This window comes from Anas acuta, chromosome 4 (assembly GCF_963932015.1).
Source record: "Anas acuta chromosome 4, bAnaAcu1.1, whole genome shotgun sequence".
NCBI classification, from domain to species: domain Eukaryota; kingdom Metazoa; phylum Chordata; class Aves; order Anseriformes; family Anatidae; genus Anas; species Anas acuta.
The window spans coordinates 66,683,400-66,698,150 of NC_088982.1; the positions used below are offsets into that span (position 1 = coordinate 66,683,400).

Genomic DNA, 14,751 nt, shown 5'->3' on the forward strand with positions numbered 1-14,751 from the left:
GAGGCCAAACTCTTCTCAGTGGTTGCCAGTCTGAGGACAAGGTTATAAACTGAACAACAGGCAGTTTCATCACCATATGAGGAAGAACTTATTTAGGGTTTGGGTGACAGAGCGCTGGAACAGGCTGCTTAGAGAGGTTGTGGATTCTACCTCTCAGGAGAAACCCACCTGGATGCAATCCTATGTAACACATTCTAGGTGCCTGCTTGAGCATGGAGGTTGGACTGGTTGATCTCTGGAGGTCCCTTCCAACCTCAAGCATTCTGCGATTCTGTAAATTATCCCAAAGTTAAATGTCTGGGAAGTTTTGGGGCATCAGCCTCTGTTATTAAGACGGATTATGGACAAACAATTAAGTATGATGGAAAATAAATCCTATGTAAAAAAAGATAAACAGTTTTATACATTATTTCTCCTTCTTTGCAGAAAAATAGACAGAGATTGCCTTGAAAACAGCGGGTGAAATTATTCAAGTCCTTAGAAACAGCCTGTGTATAGCAAATACATTTTTTATGTGCAGGTTGAAGTTCGTTGTGGTTGCCCCCAAGCCTGTGCTCCTTTCTATCCCTACATTCCCTGAGGGTCACATCTTTCAGTGGTGTAAAGTATTGTGTTGCAAAACTGCAGTAGTTCTTACTATGTAAAGAACTATTTTCTGATTTCATTAAGTTAAAGTTCCTGCCTTAAAGTTAACCTTTTAAGCTTGTTTCACATATTAGTGTATATATTTAGTAATTTTTTCCTTTGAAGTGTTTTTCCGTGGAGCTGAGAGTTCATCTGTAAGCCTTAATAGGTACCCTATGGAGTAAAAGGTTGGTTTTAAATTAGGTTTTGCTATAAACAAGCACATACACACCTGGAATGCTCTAATGCATTTTCTTTGCTCTTATGGTAAATGATGTTCACTAAGTTGCACATTCTTGATGTTCTGTTTCTAGGAAATGAATACTTAAGACCTGAATAATTATCTGTACCTTCACAGCTTCTAAGTAATGTTACACTTAGAAATACATCATGCTATGACTTCCTACCGATTTACACATTATTTGCCAAGAATGCTGTGCAACACTTTTAAGTAAAGGATCAGAGGTAAAAGGACGGGGAAAAAAACAACAACAAATGAAACAACTAAGTCGAGTTACACCTACAAAGATTCAGGCAGGTTAGGTATGGTGTATTTTAGACGTTTGCAATTCTTACAGGAGTGGTAGGACGGTTGTAGTAGGTATGTATATGTTCTTCTTGAGACTATGGCAGAGCTCAGCAATAGCCATGTAGCAATCACACATCTCTTGGTCCTCTTCGTTTATTTATTCATTTATTTATTTATCATTTATTGGTAAACTGGTAACATTTCTGTGTTTTAACTTTTATGCCTATTGTCTCCCTTGCCTTATCTTTCAGGAAATAAATGATTTGGATGTGCAGGAGCTGGTGAGAAGGTCAATTGGAAGATTAACAATTATTCGACAGACATTTCCAGTCCCCCAAAACATAAGTCAGCGCTGTTTCCGTGGCAATCACAGAATATCTTCATCACTGTGTGATCCAAAGGACCCTTTCTCCCAAAGCATGGAGGTAGTTCATATACTGGTCTAGTCCCAACCCGGGAGCTGTCTTCTTAGAAAAGTTCAAGGTTTTCCCCCCGAGGTTTAGTGTAATTTAATGTTTATTTTTCATGTCTTCTCTGACATGCAGTTTAATGTTTCATGGCATGACAGGGGAAAATACTTGGGCAGGGTATGATCACAATTCTGATGGACGAGAACAAATTGCCCACTCCACAAGTGAGGAAAAAGCAAAAGAAAGCCACATGATCTCCAAACAGCGGGGTATTTGTTTTGCTACACCGCTTGAATTTTATTTTTTGTAATCTCCCAGTGAAGAATTTGCTTCCTATAGCCAATGTTTTCTAAGTTGCTGCTCTTCTCTGAGCCATATGTGTTGTAGATAGGAAAGCTTTCCTGGGGACCGCCCACATCATTTGTTTCAAGTATTTTCATGTAGGCACCTCGGTCTATCTACCCCCCACTTCCCCATCGTTAGGATTCATGATGACAAAGTTATGGCAAATCAGGAATGTGAAATTGCCTTAAAAGGTCAGTTTCACTTTTTTCTTTTTTTTTTTCAAGGTCATTTATGAACTGGTGAAAAGATGGCTGTATTGGCATCAGTGCAGAAGGAGCATATCTGACTTAGTAGTAAAGAGAGCAGGCATAGTGCCAAAAGGAAGGAGTGAGAGAATGGGAGAGAAATAGCATGGTTTTAAAGAGTGACTTTACTTGCTTAAAATGATAAATCTAAGGAGAAAAGGAGAAGTGTGGCTTGTCTTTCCTTGTTTCAGGTTAACTATAAGAGCTATTGCTTCACTAATTGCTCACAAAACAACCAGTAAGTGCCTACTAATGACATGAAAAACTTCAGCCATAGTACACTGCACAGTGGTCCTATTAGTGGTCTTAAACAGGGCTGCATAAGTTCAATGGATGCATAGAATATCTGTAGGGGCTATTTAGGAACTGTGAAAAATTTTTAGGTTGTTCTGTTCTGTTGTGGCAGTGTTGTCCTAGGGGAAATTTTTGTTAGTCTATGGATAATACATAAAAATGGAGGGTGTGATTACGTGCAGCCGCTAGAGATTGCAAGGAACAGTTTTCATGAACTGAGTTACTAACTAGAGCAATGTGAAGAAAAAAAAAAAAGTATCCTGTTAATAGCAGGCTTCACATTTTGTTTGTTTTTCACTTCAGCTTAACTTTAATTTCACTTCAACGGTGAACTGACTTTAGGAAAGAAAAATTCTAGAAATCTTTTTTCTTTTTCTACAAATTCCATTTAATGTGTTAGTTGGGACCTTATTATACCTTAACCTATGCTTCCCGATCAACCTACAGCTTGGATAGCTGTAATCTTCCTATCCAAAGCTTTTATAACATTTCAGTTCAAAGAAATGATGAAATTTTGGTTTAACTGTTTGCACAGCTCAGTTTCTATGTTCTTGCTTTCCCTGAGATGGCTGCTCTTCATTAGTGGCTAGAGAAACAATACCAAATAGTGACAGGAAGAACAACTCTGGCGTCATTTCCCCTGTGTCTTCATACGATGCGCAGACATTCAAGTAGCTTTGGGGTTTGTTTGCTGTTTCTTTGTTCTCCCCAACAATATTATAAATTAACTTCTATTCCAGTGGGGAGTTGGAACAGTTAATAAATTGAAATTTCTAATGATTTTTTTTATGCCATCGAAGTGTGACTAATCAGAAATATTCTCTGGAAATCATGAGGGTGGATTTCTTTTTTTTTTTTTTTTTTCCTGAATTACTCCCTCTAAAGGCTATGTGAATAATTAATTTTTTCAGCACCTTAATTAAAACACTGAAAAAGATCAAAAAGATCCTGGTGAAGGTCTGTCATTATGTGTCTGGGATTGGCCTAGTCAAAACAACAATTTCTATAAATTTGTATCACCTTGGAAGCCTCAAAAAGCACAGGAAGTCAAAAAACTGGATTCACAGAAATAGTTACTACCATTATCCTTTCGTCTAAAAGCTCTGTGCAGTAGTCAAGGTATGAGTAAAATCAGCATAGTTAATGCAGATTAATCACTCCTACGTAGTCTGATTAAAAGAAATATCTTCTACACTTTGGAACAAAAATTCACATCTGGATTTTGAATTGCATCAAGAGGAAGTTATCCAGTTAGCTTGATAATGCAAGAGTCATGCCATTAGTCTGAGAGACTTGGAATGGATAAAGTATCAGTAATGGATACTAGGCAATTAATCGAATGTCCTAGGAAATATCTGAGGAAAATGACTAGAACTTTCAAGTGACTTTTAAGTTTCAGCCCCACTGTGTGTGTTGGCACAGGTACTAATGGGGCATACCTCTGGCAGTGGAATGGAAGGGTGATTGAGAACCAGAAATTAATTGTGGTTTCTTTATCATTGTGTTATCAGTGATTGATTGCTGTAACTGCTAAGGTGAACTGTTAGTAAAGGAATAACATTGCTTAATAATTGTTGCATTCTGTACTCTTGAGCCCTATTAATACTTGATGAAGGCCCAGCTATATTACTCTTGGATTTGTAAGTGCATCCTTCCTGATGAACTGTGACAAGAGTCTTCTATTCCCATGATATTAGGTTATGGAAGCTACCTTGAAAGCAATGTCATTTCGCTGGGAAATGATGACTTGGCATTTGTAGTCCTTCATGTATCAATTTAGTCTCATTAGTGGCCTTATTGTCTGTGCTCTCCAGAGTTTTGTGTGGTGGTTGGTTGTTTTTTTCCCCTTTAGTGAAGGCATATGTAAAATAAACATATCTCACAGCATAGTAATAAGTCCTTCTCTCTCCCTCAAACAAATGTCCCTCTGGTGATGACTTTTTTGGGGAAATATGGTTTTAGCTGTAAGGCTTTGAGTCCTTTATAGGTTTAGAGAATAAATAGACAAATCATCCAAGTTATTTTAAAAACGCTCAATTAATCTGAACCCAGATCCTCAGTCCGTGCTTCTAATCCTGTCATACACAGTGATGCCTGGCCTGAGCATCTGCAGGAAGCAAATTAATTCCTGTGTGAGTACTGAAATGGAAATAAAACCACTGGAGTCACGGAATGAGCCTGAGTAAGAATTAAGGGCTATATTCCAGAAACAGGGCGTGAAGGATCACAGTCATTTAAACGAAGAGTAAAATAAGGATCAGAAGTTCTGTGTGTTTGCGATATTAATGTAAAGGCAGTAGGGAATCCTGGGACTTTATTGGGAGGGGAAAAAGCAGACCATGAGATCTTCATCAGTAAGATGTGGAAGGCAAAGTGCCCCAGGAAATTCTGGCCAGCTAAGGAGACAGATCACCTCTTTCCTGGATGCTGTGCAGGGAAGGAGTCTGTCACAAAACCTTTCTGTGAGAACTGTACAGAGCAGATTGCAGATGACACAGGCAAAGCCAGCATAAAGATGGAATTTACATAAGAAAATAAATAAATAATAATGATTTTAAAAGGCTATATGGAAAGGATTAGACAGGAAGAAAGGCTTCCCCCCCCCCACCTATTTCAAGGTGATTTTCCAATTAACATCTTAGATCTTCAGCATTTTTGTGCTTCCTTGGCATATACCTGCTCCCATTAGCTGTGGGACTTTCCAAGTCTTTGGATATTTTCACAAGGTAGAATAAAGGTATTCTCCACAAAATTGGCATAATTTCCTATTGTAAGCTTCCTTCTTTTAAGGTTTTGAGCTGATCAGCCGTATGTCAGCACAACTGACTTTTCACTGTGTGCATTGAAAAGTACATATATAGAAATGGTACCTGGCTGAGTGGAATTGGCACACAAGTAATTTATTTTCTTGAGCTCCAGTGCCTTCTCACTGATGCCAAACTGGAACTTTTGGACACTGCATGCATGTAAACATGCTCACAGTGAAACGTGAACACGTATAAACCATAAGACCTTGGCCCTGCAAGGAATTAACAGCCATTGCTAAATACTCTGACAGAAAACACTGTAAATTTCAGAACTAACATGCAACTGCACACAGAGGGAAATTTTGCTGGGTCTGATTTTGTACTAGAAATTGCCTCCATCAGAATTGCCTGCAAAACTCAGGAAAAATAAACATGCTGAAATTATTTTAAAATTTTCAGAGTTGCTGTTTTTCAAAATAACAAACAGCCTTGAACAGAATTTGATGGTGTCCAAATATCTGGCAACTGACAAATTGAAAATTCCAGGCAACTGGTTAAAAATAAAAAGAAGTCTGCTTACGGTCATGAGCAGGGCTTTAAATCCTCCAAGTGGAGCTGTGCCAGCTATTGGACTGCCTGTACTTTACGTGTGTATATTTTGTCACTGCAAATCAATTGTAGCATTAGAGACCCTAGCTGCTATTTCTACCAGAGCCAAGGAGAGGACTTTTTGACTCTTACGGTTTCTTCTTAAAACCAAATAAGTCATTTAATTACCAAAGGATTATGAGACAGGCAAAACAAATGATAAATTCTAGCTGCTGGCAGGAAACCACAAATAATATGCTAATACTCTATTTTCAATGTCTGCAGATTTCCAACCTGTATATATATGACACTGTCCTTCTGCTGGCGAATGCCTTTCATAAGAAGCTGGAGGACAGGAAGTGGCACAGCATGGCCAGCCTGACCTGCATCAGGAAGAACTCTAAGCCCTGGCAAGGAGGACGATCCATGTTGGAAACTATCAAAAAGGTACTTTTTTTTTTCCAGTATTTCATCATCTTAGATTTCTAAAATACTCGCAGTAGTATTTCCATCTGAGATGTGTACTGTCCTTGCCAGTACCAGTAGTTGTTTTTTGAAGCAAAAGTTTTGATATATCTACAATTTTTGAATGAAAACTCTTTAATTGTTTTTCTTTTCTACGTCATAATTTTTGAAGTGAAATCAGTGAGTTTGTTCACCAAAACTGTCAAACACTGGTAGAGAATAATATCGTCTTGAAAAATTATCACAGATTAGGGGGTAAACCAGAGAAATGTACTATATTTATTATTTGTGAAATAAAGAAGAAAAAAGTTGGACAATTACACTCAGCTGGTGTTCTGTGGAATTTGTTGTTCCACTGCTATTGACATTAATATATATGCATAATAGAAATGAGAGAAGGAGAATGGATGACTATAGAGTCATCTAGTCTATACCTGGCCATTGCAGAACTATTTCTTAGATTAGACGGTGCTTTATCCAATGTTAAGTTCTCACTATTTCTCTGTGAATATTAGTTCATACCTAGATCATGCGTATTCCCCAAATGATTTTCCTATTCTTCAGCCCTTAAGTGTATTTTTCCTACTTATTCCCTTTCTTCATAATGTTTAAAGACTCCACATACTTAGAGACAATTTTCACAGCCTTCCAGGTCAGCATTTAGTCAAAATATGCATAGGTTGGTTGTTTACCCTTCCCTGTAAGTTATTCTGTTCAGCCTCCTGATGTTATTGATGTCTTTCATAAAACTGTCTTCTCATTCGTCTGCATGTACTTTCTGGTAATGTGTATTTACATTTAAAGTGCTGGCAGTGCCTGCATTGTAAACACCAAAAAACAGGACAGTTAAAAAATAAAAATAAAAAATTGAGCTTTATTTATGTCTTTCATTAAAAGGACATAAAATAATTTTAAATATAATGTTGTTTAATGTTGTTTTGTGAAGTTGCTGTTCTGTATTAGGTCTTTACAGCAGAAATGATGATGATATAGGCAAAATGTAAAGCTCCTTGGAGCACTTCCCCTCCCCCCATCCAACCCAGGTCCAACCTGCGTTAGCTCCCAAATAATGCTTCAAGGACTTTCTTTGGTGGCTGTCCTCAGTTACCATTCTAATAGTTGGAAGTCATGAGACTGCAAGGATAATCCAGGACACATTTCTTATTACAGGGGCAGGATATGGCTCTAAGTGGCTCTAAAGAGTATCACAGGACAATTTCAAATTCTCATTTGGCAGTCTCTTGTATTTTAAGCTACTTTAAGGCAAGGCTGATTCTGGAACTTTTCTTATCAACTTGCACTTTGTAAATACTGGGGTGCACTTTTTCTTTAATAAACTAAAAGCTATTTCTACTTACTCAAATCCAGATAGGATGCCTGAGCCAGAGAAGTCAAAATACCCACTTCCACATTAGAATTAGAATTTGCTATCTGAACTGAAGTTTCAGGCAAACTCTGGTAGTCCTGCTAGCAGTTCTAAATTTTAGTTTTGAAGTGATCCACAATGAAAAGAACTGGTGACTGTTTTGTATTTACAAATATTTGCTTGCTTGTGACATTTGTGGATGGGAGACTGATCCTATTCTCCTACATAAATGTCCTTCATGCTGTGTCTCACCACTATTGCATCTTTTTGCATCTCAAACAGCCAGGGTTTATTCCATTTTGCCTGTGTTGCCCTAACTAGCACGTCCAATTTATCTTCTTCCATTTCCCACCTCTTAAAATGGTGTGATTAATAAAATAAATTCCTTCTGTGGCCTTTCACAACAGAGCCACGCTGTCTCGAAGATCTTTTTTTGCAGTACTTCACCCTGAAATGTGAATAGAAACCATTAGTAAAAATATGAATGCGTTCAAGAAGGCAAGAGTAAGATGAGGTTCCAGGGATTTGGTCAACTTGGTAGAAAGTGAATTGAACACTATAGAAATCTGTGACATACAGTTAACCAAATTTATTTCCTGTTGCTTTTGGGTTTCTCTACTAATTGAATGAGATGGCTTTGACAATAAGCCATTTTGCAGGTGTAAATGGAAGTGTACAAATGTTTCTTGCACGCTGCATTGTGATGGCTAAGATGAATTTATGGAAGCAACATGATAAAGTTGAAAGTCAAAAGTAAGCCCAAAACTGCAGGCATAAATTTCCTGTATGGATACTAAAGATTTCTGCAAAGTGTTGGAAAAAGTACAGGAAAGAGGAATTCTGCTTCAGTTTTGTGATCTACTTTCCCTTTGAATTCACTGACCCGGTTATTTAGAAGAACTTCAGGATCACAGTTTTTGCATACTTTTTGTCTTCTGTCATTGTGGAACATCCACTAAAACCAACAAATCAAAAGCATTTCTTAAAACCCTTTTCTTTAATTTTAATCTTGAAGGAAAGCAAGAAAAAATGGCCGTGTGGTATTTAAGTGGTTTCAGAGTAGAAGATTCTGCATTTTCATCTTGAAATCACCACAGTTTCAAAGATGTAGTGCATACTGGAATAGCATTGGAAAACATTGCTATGGCTCAGAGCAAAGATACACTTGACATTCTTAGACGTGCCTGGAAAAAGGATTCCCACCCCCTGCACAGTTTTAACTGTACCTTCATAACAATCTGAGTCGCATAGTTTGGGGAGGTTTAGGTTGGATATTAGGAACAACTTTACCGAAAGGGTTGTTAGGCGTTGGAATGGGCTGCCCAGGGAAGTGGTGGAGTCACTATCCCTGGAGGTCTTTAAAAGTCGTTTAGATGTAGAGCTGAGTGATATGGTTTAGTGGAGGACTTGTTGGTGTTAGGTCAGAGGTTGGACTCGGTGATCTTGGAGGTCTCTTCCAACCTATACGATTCTGTGATTCTGTGATAGTTGGAATCACAGTCTTGTCCCACATTGCCCCTCACCTCACTGTAATTTTAATGGATGGTCAAGTACCGTGGTGGTGGGGAAATGGTTAAGGAATGGATGCCTAGTTCCAGACTGCCTGCCTTAGAAAAGGACTAGCAGTGAAGTAACTGTTCTCCTGTCAGCAGCAAAGTGGAGGTAACGTTGCCATCTTACTGCTACTCACAGCTTCTTGTCTTTAAGAAAGCAGAAAAATGGGTTCTAGAGGAAGCTTTTCTAGAAGAAAATCTGTCTTGTAGAAACAGAGATCATGAAATGGGAATATCTGTCAGCATTTTAACTGCTAAAGGGATCTTCCTCTGATTTCTGGAGGGAAAAAATAAGAAAAGAGTTGGGAAATCTGTATAAGCTATACACTGAAGTAAGAGAAAAGGTTACTGATGTACCTGCAGCCCCACTTGCTAAAAATAGCAGAGTTCTGGAAATAAATAGAGAAAATGGCTTCTTTGTGATTAATGAGCTAGTATGGAAGAGCAGGGAACAAGGGAGGATTTAAGAGTTTCAGAGATCTCTTGAAATAACAGAATGGCTATCTGAATCATACCCTATTGTAACTTGTTACTTTTCATTCTTGAATACTTGATTCCTGGGTCTCTGTTCCTATAAACAACTCCAAAAGTTGATTTACTGTGTGATTTCAGCTGATTGGAAAATCTAAAAAGCCACTAAAATTAATAATAATAATTTAAAAAAAAAAATCTAATATCTGTTTCTCTCCATTCTGGAACTGAATAAATAATTAAATTAATCAGGAAATACAATCCTACTAATGAATTTGGACAGCTCTGGCAATTAGACCTAAATTCACTTCTGCAATAGGAACTATCCCCAAATGCGTGCCCATTTTTTTTTTATTTCTCGGTTAAGCTATTTCACTGTGAGAGTAATAAGTATTAGTTGAAAATAATTCTACTGTTGGAAAAATTAATCTTCCTGAATAGCCTGAGAATAAATGTAAGTAGGATTATATGGAGGATCAACTCGGAAAAAATGACATCAAGTTACTGCATATATTCACTCTCATTTACCTGATCTCTTCCCAGTCACATTTGCTTAGCTCACTGACAAACAAAAAATTTTTAGTGCTAGCAGCAGCATAGAGCTGTTCCTTTGTGGAAAATGTGCTGCAACTTTGCTGTTTCGTGAATCAGGGGCAAGAATTGTCAAATGGTTTGGGTCTCAGAATTGTCAGTCGTGTTCAAGGATGATGTGTGAAAAAGATGACAAATTGTTTTTCAGACAGTGGTGTACACTCTTTTTCTGCAGGCACCTGAAAACAGTGTCTTTAGCTGTAATAATTTTATTATTTTTTTCAATATCAGATTTTTAAACATGGAAATCATATCTGATGCTTACAGCATTTTTTATGCCTATAGCCACACTTCTTTTCCTTTCCTTTTTTTTTTTTTTTTTTTTTTTATTATTATTATTGCAAAATAGCTAGGGTCTGAGCATAACCAGAATTTCAAAAGGAGCTTTGTGAACAAGTGAAATATTTTGTAACTGATGACTGGCAAGCTGACATTCCCATGTGAAGTCCTGACTGCTGGGTAAATAGTACTTTCTTCAGGGACTTACTTACAGTATAACAGTGCCTAAGCATATATAAATTGTAGTTTATCTTGCCAGTCTAGAGGGGACTCAAGTAGGCTTTGACTATATTGCCAGCTTTATAATAGCTCTGCGAAGCCCAGAGCAGTAATCAGAAACATAAGTAAAACATTTTTGTCCTAACAACTGACATTTCACTCTTCGGTTTTAAATGTGTCAGGAAATTGCATGGTTGTGGCTCAACTGTAGAAGAATTTTAGAGTGGATAATAAATCTGTCTTTTTTCCCAAATAGCATTGTTTCTGTAAGTTAAATGGAATGAAAAATTTATTTGGCTCTTACCCATTATCTTAATTAATGCTGACATGGTTTGAAAAAACCTCATCAGGAAGTTAGTGGATCAGTAACTGTCACACGGATTGCCATTTCCACTGTGATCTCTTTCCACTTTGCATTAGAGGAGGGATATAAAACATATTCAGTAAATCAAGGAAGTGTTTGAGGGATCCACGCTGTGAAAGACTAATGTGCACTGTGTGCAGAAAAATGGGAGCAGTGTCCTGAAGCTCTCACTAGGCCATATGCTGTGCCGTTCCCTCAGCCATGAGCAATAAAACAAGCTCATGTGCCAGGCAAAGAAGGTTGCGTGGGGCAACAAGAACCAGCAGATTTCCATTACAGGATTTCCTGGCCTGTGGGGCTGAGGCAGCAAGGCAGGTCACAGGTGGAACTAAGATGTCAGGACCTCTAAGACGTTTCCTATCAGATTTTACTGTTGTTTTTCATTATATGGGTGGTTCCACACTGTTTTACCTCTGTTTCTTCACTTTCCAAGCCAGGAGCATTTCCATATAATCTGAGCTCTTATTACACTTATTTCTGGTGTACACAGTGTAGGAAAGAAAACTCTAATCAAAGACACTCTTACATGACAAATCTTCAAAGCATGAGAAAATTACCAAATAGATGAATGAGAAAACTTGTTGTTATGGTTACTGCTGGATTTCAGGCAGATAAAAATAGCTTACAGACATGCAGTTTGTATCTTGCCCCAACATTTGCAGCCATTTAACAATCAAGGAAAATAAACTTACACAATGGTTTTGGATAGATACCATTTCAAAATCCAGTAGCACATCTGTTGGCCTGTACTAGTTACGAGCCATATCCAAGGAAACCTGTGTTTTCATGAAAGGTGGATTTCATTACTTCATATGTAACCGAGGTGAAGTCCTTCTTCAAATGACCTTTTTTTGATCGTATTTACTCAAATAGAGACAAGAGTTGCCAAAAAAGAGAGAGAGAGAGCAATTTAATATTTTAGTCTGAAGTATCAAAAATCACTTACATTTGAGACATGCTTGTATCTTCATGTTCCATAAATTATTAGGAGTGCTCTCAACCTGAAAAATTAACTTTAAAATCCCTAATTTTAAAGCACTTTGCAACAAAATAAGAAAAAAAAAAAAAAAAAGAAAAAAAAAAAAAAGAGGTAAAAAGAGGTTCCATACACACTTTCTACTGCACTGAGCATGTATGTGAACGGAACTTTTTTGTTTCCTATTTCCTTTCTTTTATCACTTCATTCCAGAGTTTTCACTTGCTGTTTCTAGACATTTCATGAGGCTAACTTGAAAACATTATACATCACAGGTGGTTTATAACAGTGTAATTAATTTTCATGCTCAGACCCCCATGTTCAATTCACATTGTGGGGGAAAAGTTTTTGGAAGTAGAATAGGAAATATGAAATAGAAGTATAATAAAGGCAGTATATGGTATCAGCTCAGTGGTGAAGGAATAGGAACAGGTGTAGGCTGTCAGGGAGGGGCAAGTCAGCCAGGTGAAAGTTTCTGGGAATCAGATGGAGATCCCAACCCTTGCAAAACTGTGCTGTTTCACAGGTATTTCCACATTACATATACCATGAAATTCCAGTTTAATTACTCAGAAAGACAGATGAGCCTGTATAAGGAAAAAAGACATGTACAACAGGTTGTTTTTTTTGTTGTTGTTGAAGAATAGTATGTAGTCAAATGAAATTTACAGAAATTTGTTTTGTATTTATGAAACTTGGATATTTACCTAAGGACAAGTTCAAATGATTTCACAGGTAATCACAAACTCACTGAGTCTTTACTCTGTAACAGCCAGAGGTATGCTATCCCAATCTAAAAGCCATGAGTGTGTGATTATTACAGGATTGTGCTCAAGCTAACAAATAATCTCAGAGTGCTGATAACGATAGTAATATGCATCAAAATTGCCTGGATGACTTGGAATCATGCTGCAAAAGACTGTGTGGTCATACCTTTTCATCAGGATTGTGTTTTTTTCACTTTTAGTACTTCATCTGAAAAGTAAAGATTATAGAAAAGGTTAAAAATACATATACGTGCAAAGTATTTTCTTCTTTTTGGCTGAAAATGACACATTATGAAATAAGTAGAAAATGTTTCCCTGACAATGCAAATCTCTAATCTTAAAGTTTTAAAGGTATCGATGAGTAATTTCCTCATTTTTACAGTAGTCATACTAATGTTTTACCAAAAGATCGGAACTTTAAGAAAACTCTCAATTTATGTTTTGAAGAAAAGCTATGCATTTTGTATGGTTTTATAACAGAGGTAATTAGTTGTTTTTTTTTTCTGTGCATACATAAAATATTAACGTTTCTTGGATGAAGTGGGTTAAACATGTAATTTTTCCTATATCAAAAAAAATTGTGGAAATTTTCTAAGGCTAAAGGTTTTCGTTGCGGGCATTTCACATGGCTCTGTTGATTTTACAGTTCATGTTATCACAGTTTTTATAAAAGGCTGAAATGTTTGCCATGTTGAATGAATCCTGGAATATATTTTAAGAACTGTTATGGAATGTACAGCCCTTTCAGTTTTGATTCTTTATAGTCAATACTGTTTCATCTTTACTATTAGCCCTTCTGCCTAAAATGTAGAACAAAGTAGAAGTAAGCATGAAAATTTGCTGCACTACTGTTTATCTGATGCATTCCAAGTTCCAGAGAAGATTTGTGGAGGAAAACAACTGATTATATTCAGCTAAACAAAACCCTCATCACTTGTATGGATCACATACGGTGGTGATCTCAAAATACTCCTAATTTAATCCAAAACCCAACCTGATATCCTGTGGAAACCTGTTTTGGATGAGAAATGTTTGGGGGAAAGAGCAAAGTCATTTTTGTATAATTTCTTTTGTATGTTTGTCTTTAGTTTTGATTCCACTAAAACTGGTTGCAAAACTGCTTTTCTTGATATGGGATTAGAATTTAATGTCTCACTGTTGGTACAAAGAGCAAATGTTAGCAAATAAGCTAAAAGTAAGACTACTGCTTGTTATTACATCTCTCAGCATTGTTGAGTTTGATTGTTTTGTGAGGAAATTTAGTGACAGAGGGACAATTTCGGGTTCAGAATTTTTAGGGATATGTGGACTTCAGAAAATTGTCCTAATTCTGGTAGTTGTATGTGTATAAGTAGCACAGAAATCCCTTGAAGAAACAAAAGATTGTTATTAATTGGCTACTTCTCAGTTTTCACTCAGTATTCTTTTTGTTTTTCAATAGGGTGGAGTGAATGGTTTGACTGGAGAACTGGAATTTGCAGAAAATGGGGGGAATCCAAATGTTCACTTTGAAATTCTGGGGACAAATTACGGAGAAGACCTTGGCAGAGGCATCCGTAAGGTGAGACTACATATTATTCAATCAAGACACTGCTTTTTACTATTTTTTTAAAACTGTCTTGTGTGCCAACTTGACAGAAAAGTATTTGATGACAGACAACATGTACATATGGTTGAGAGGAGTAAGAAATGTGAGAAAAGTCGTGAACTTCTAGATACCCATCCATTTTATCATTGCAAAGAGCATTGCAGTTGACCAAGGTGTTGTTCATAATACACAGTATGCTAATCGGCTGGTAGGCGATTGCAAAAGACTAGCAAACGCTGTTGTTTTGTAATCCTTGCAAGCCATTTCAAAAATATCAAGTTTTACATTGGAAGATATTTAGAGCTCTCAGCTTCATACTTGATGCTTATG

General features: G+C 37.0%; 1 protein-coding gene across 5 annotated transcripts in view; it reads left to right on the forward strand.

Moving 5' to 3' along the window:
- Nucleotides 1–14,751, forward strand: part of GRID2 (glutamate ionotropic receptor delta type subunit 2) — a 781,470-nt gene that overhangs the window by 560,876 nt on the left and 205,843 nt on the right. For all 5 annotated transcript variants that reach the window (XR_011096421.1, XM_068681714.1, XM_068681715.1 and 2 more), the window contains 3 exons: nt 1,405–1,578; nt 6,068–6,229; nt 14,275–14,394. Coding sequence is in view for 4 of the 5 variants with exons in the window: in XM_068681714.1 (XP_068537815.1) it covers nt 1,405–1,578; nt 6,068–6,229; nt 14,275–14,394 (456 nt within the window). In the remaining variant the exon portion in view is untranslated. The remainder of the gene's footprint in view (nt 1–1,404; nt 1,579–6,067; nt 6,230–14,274; nt 14,395–14,751) is intronic.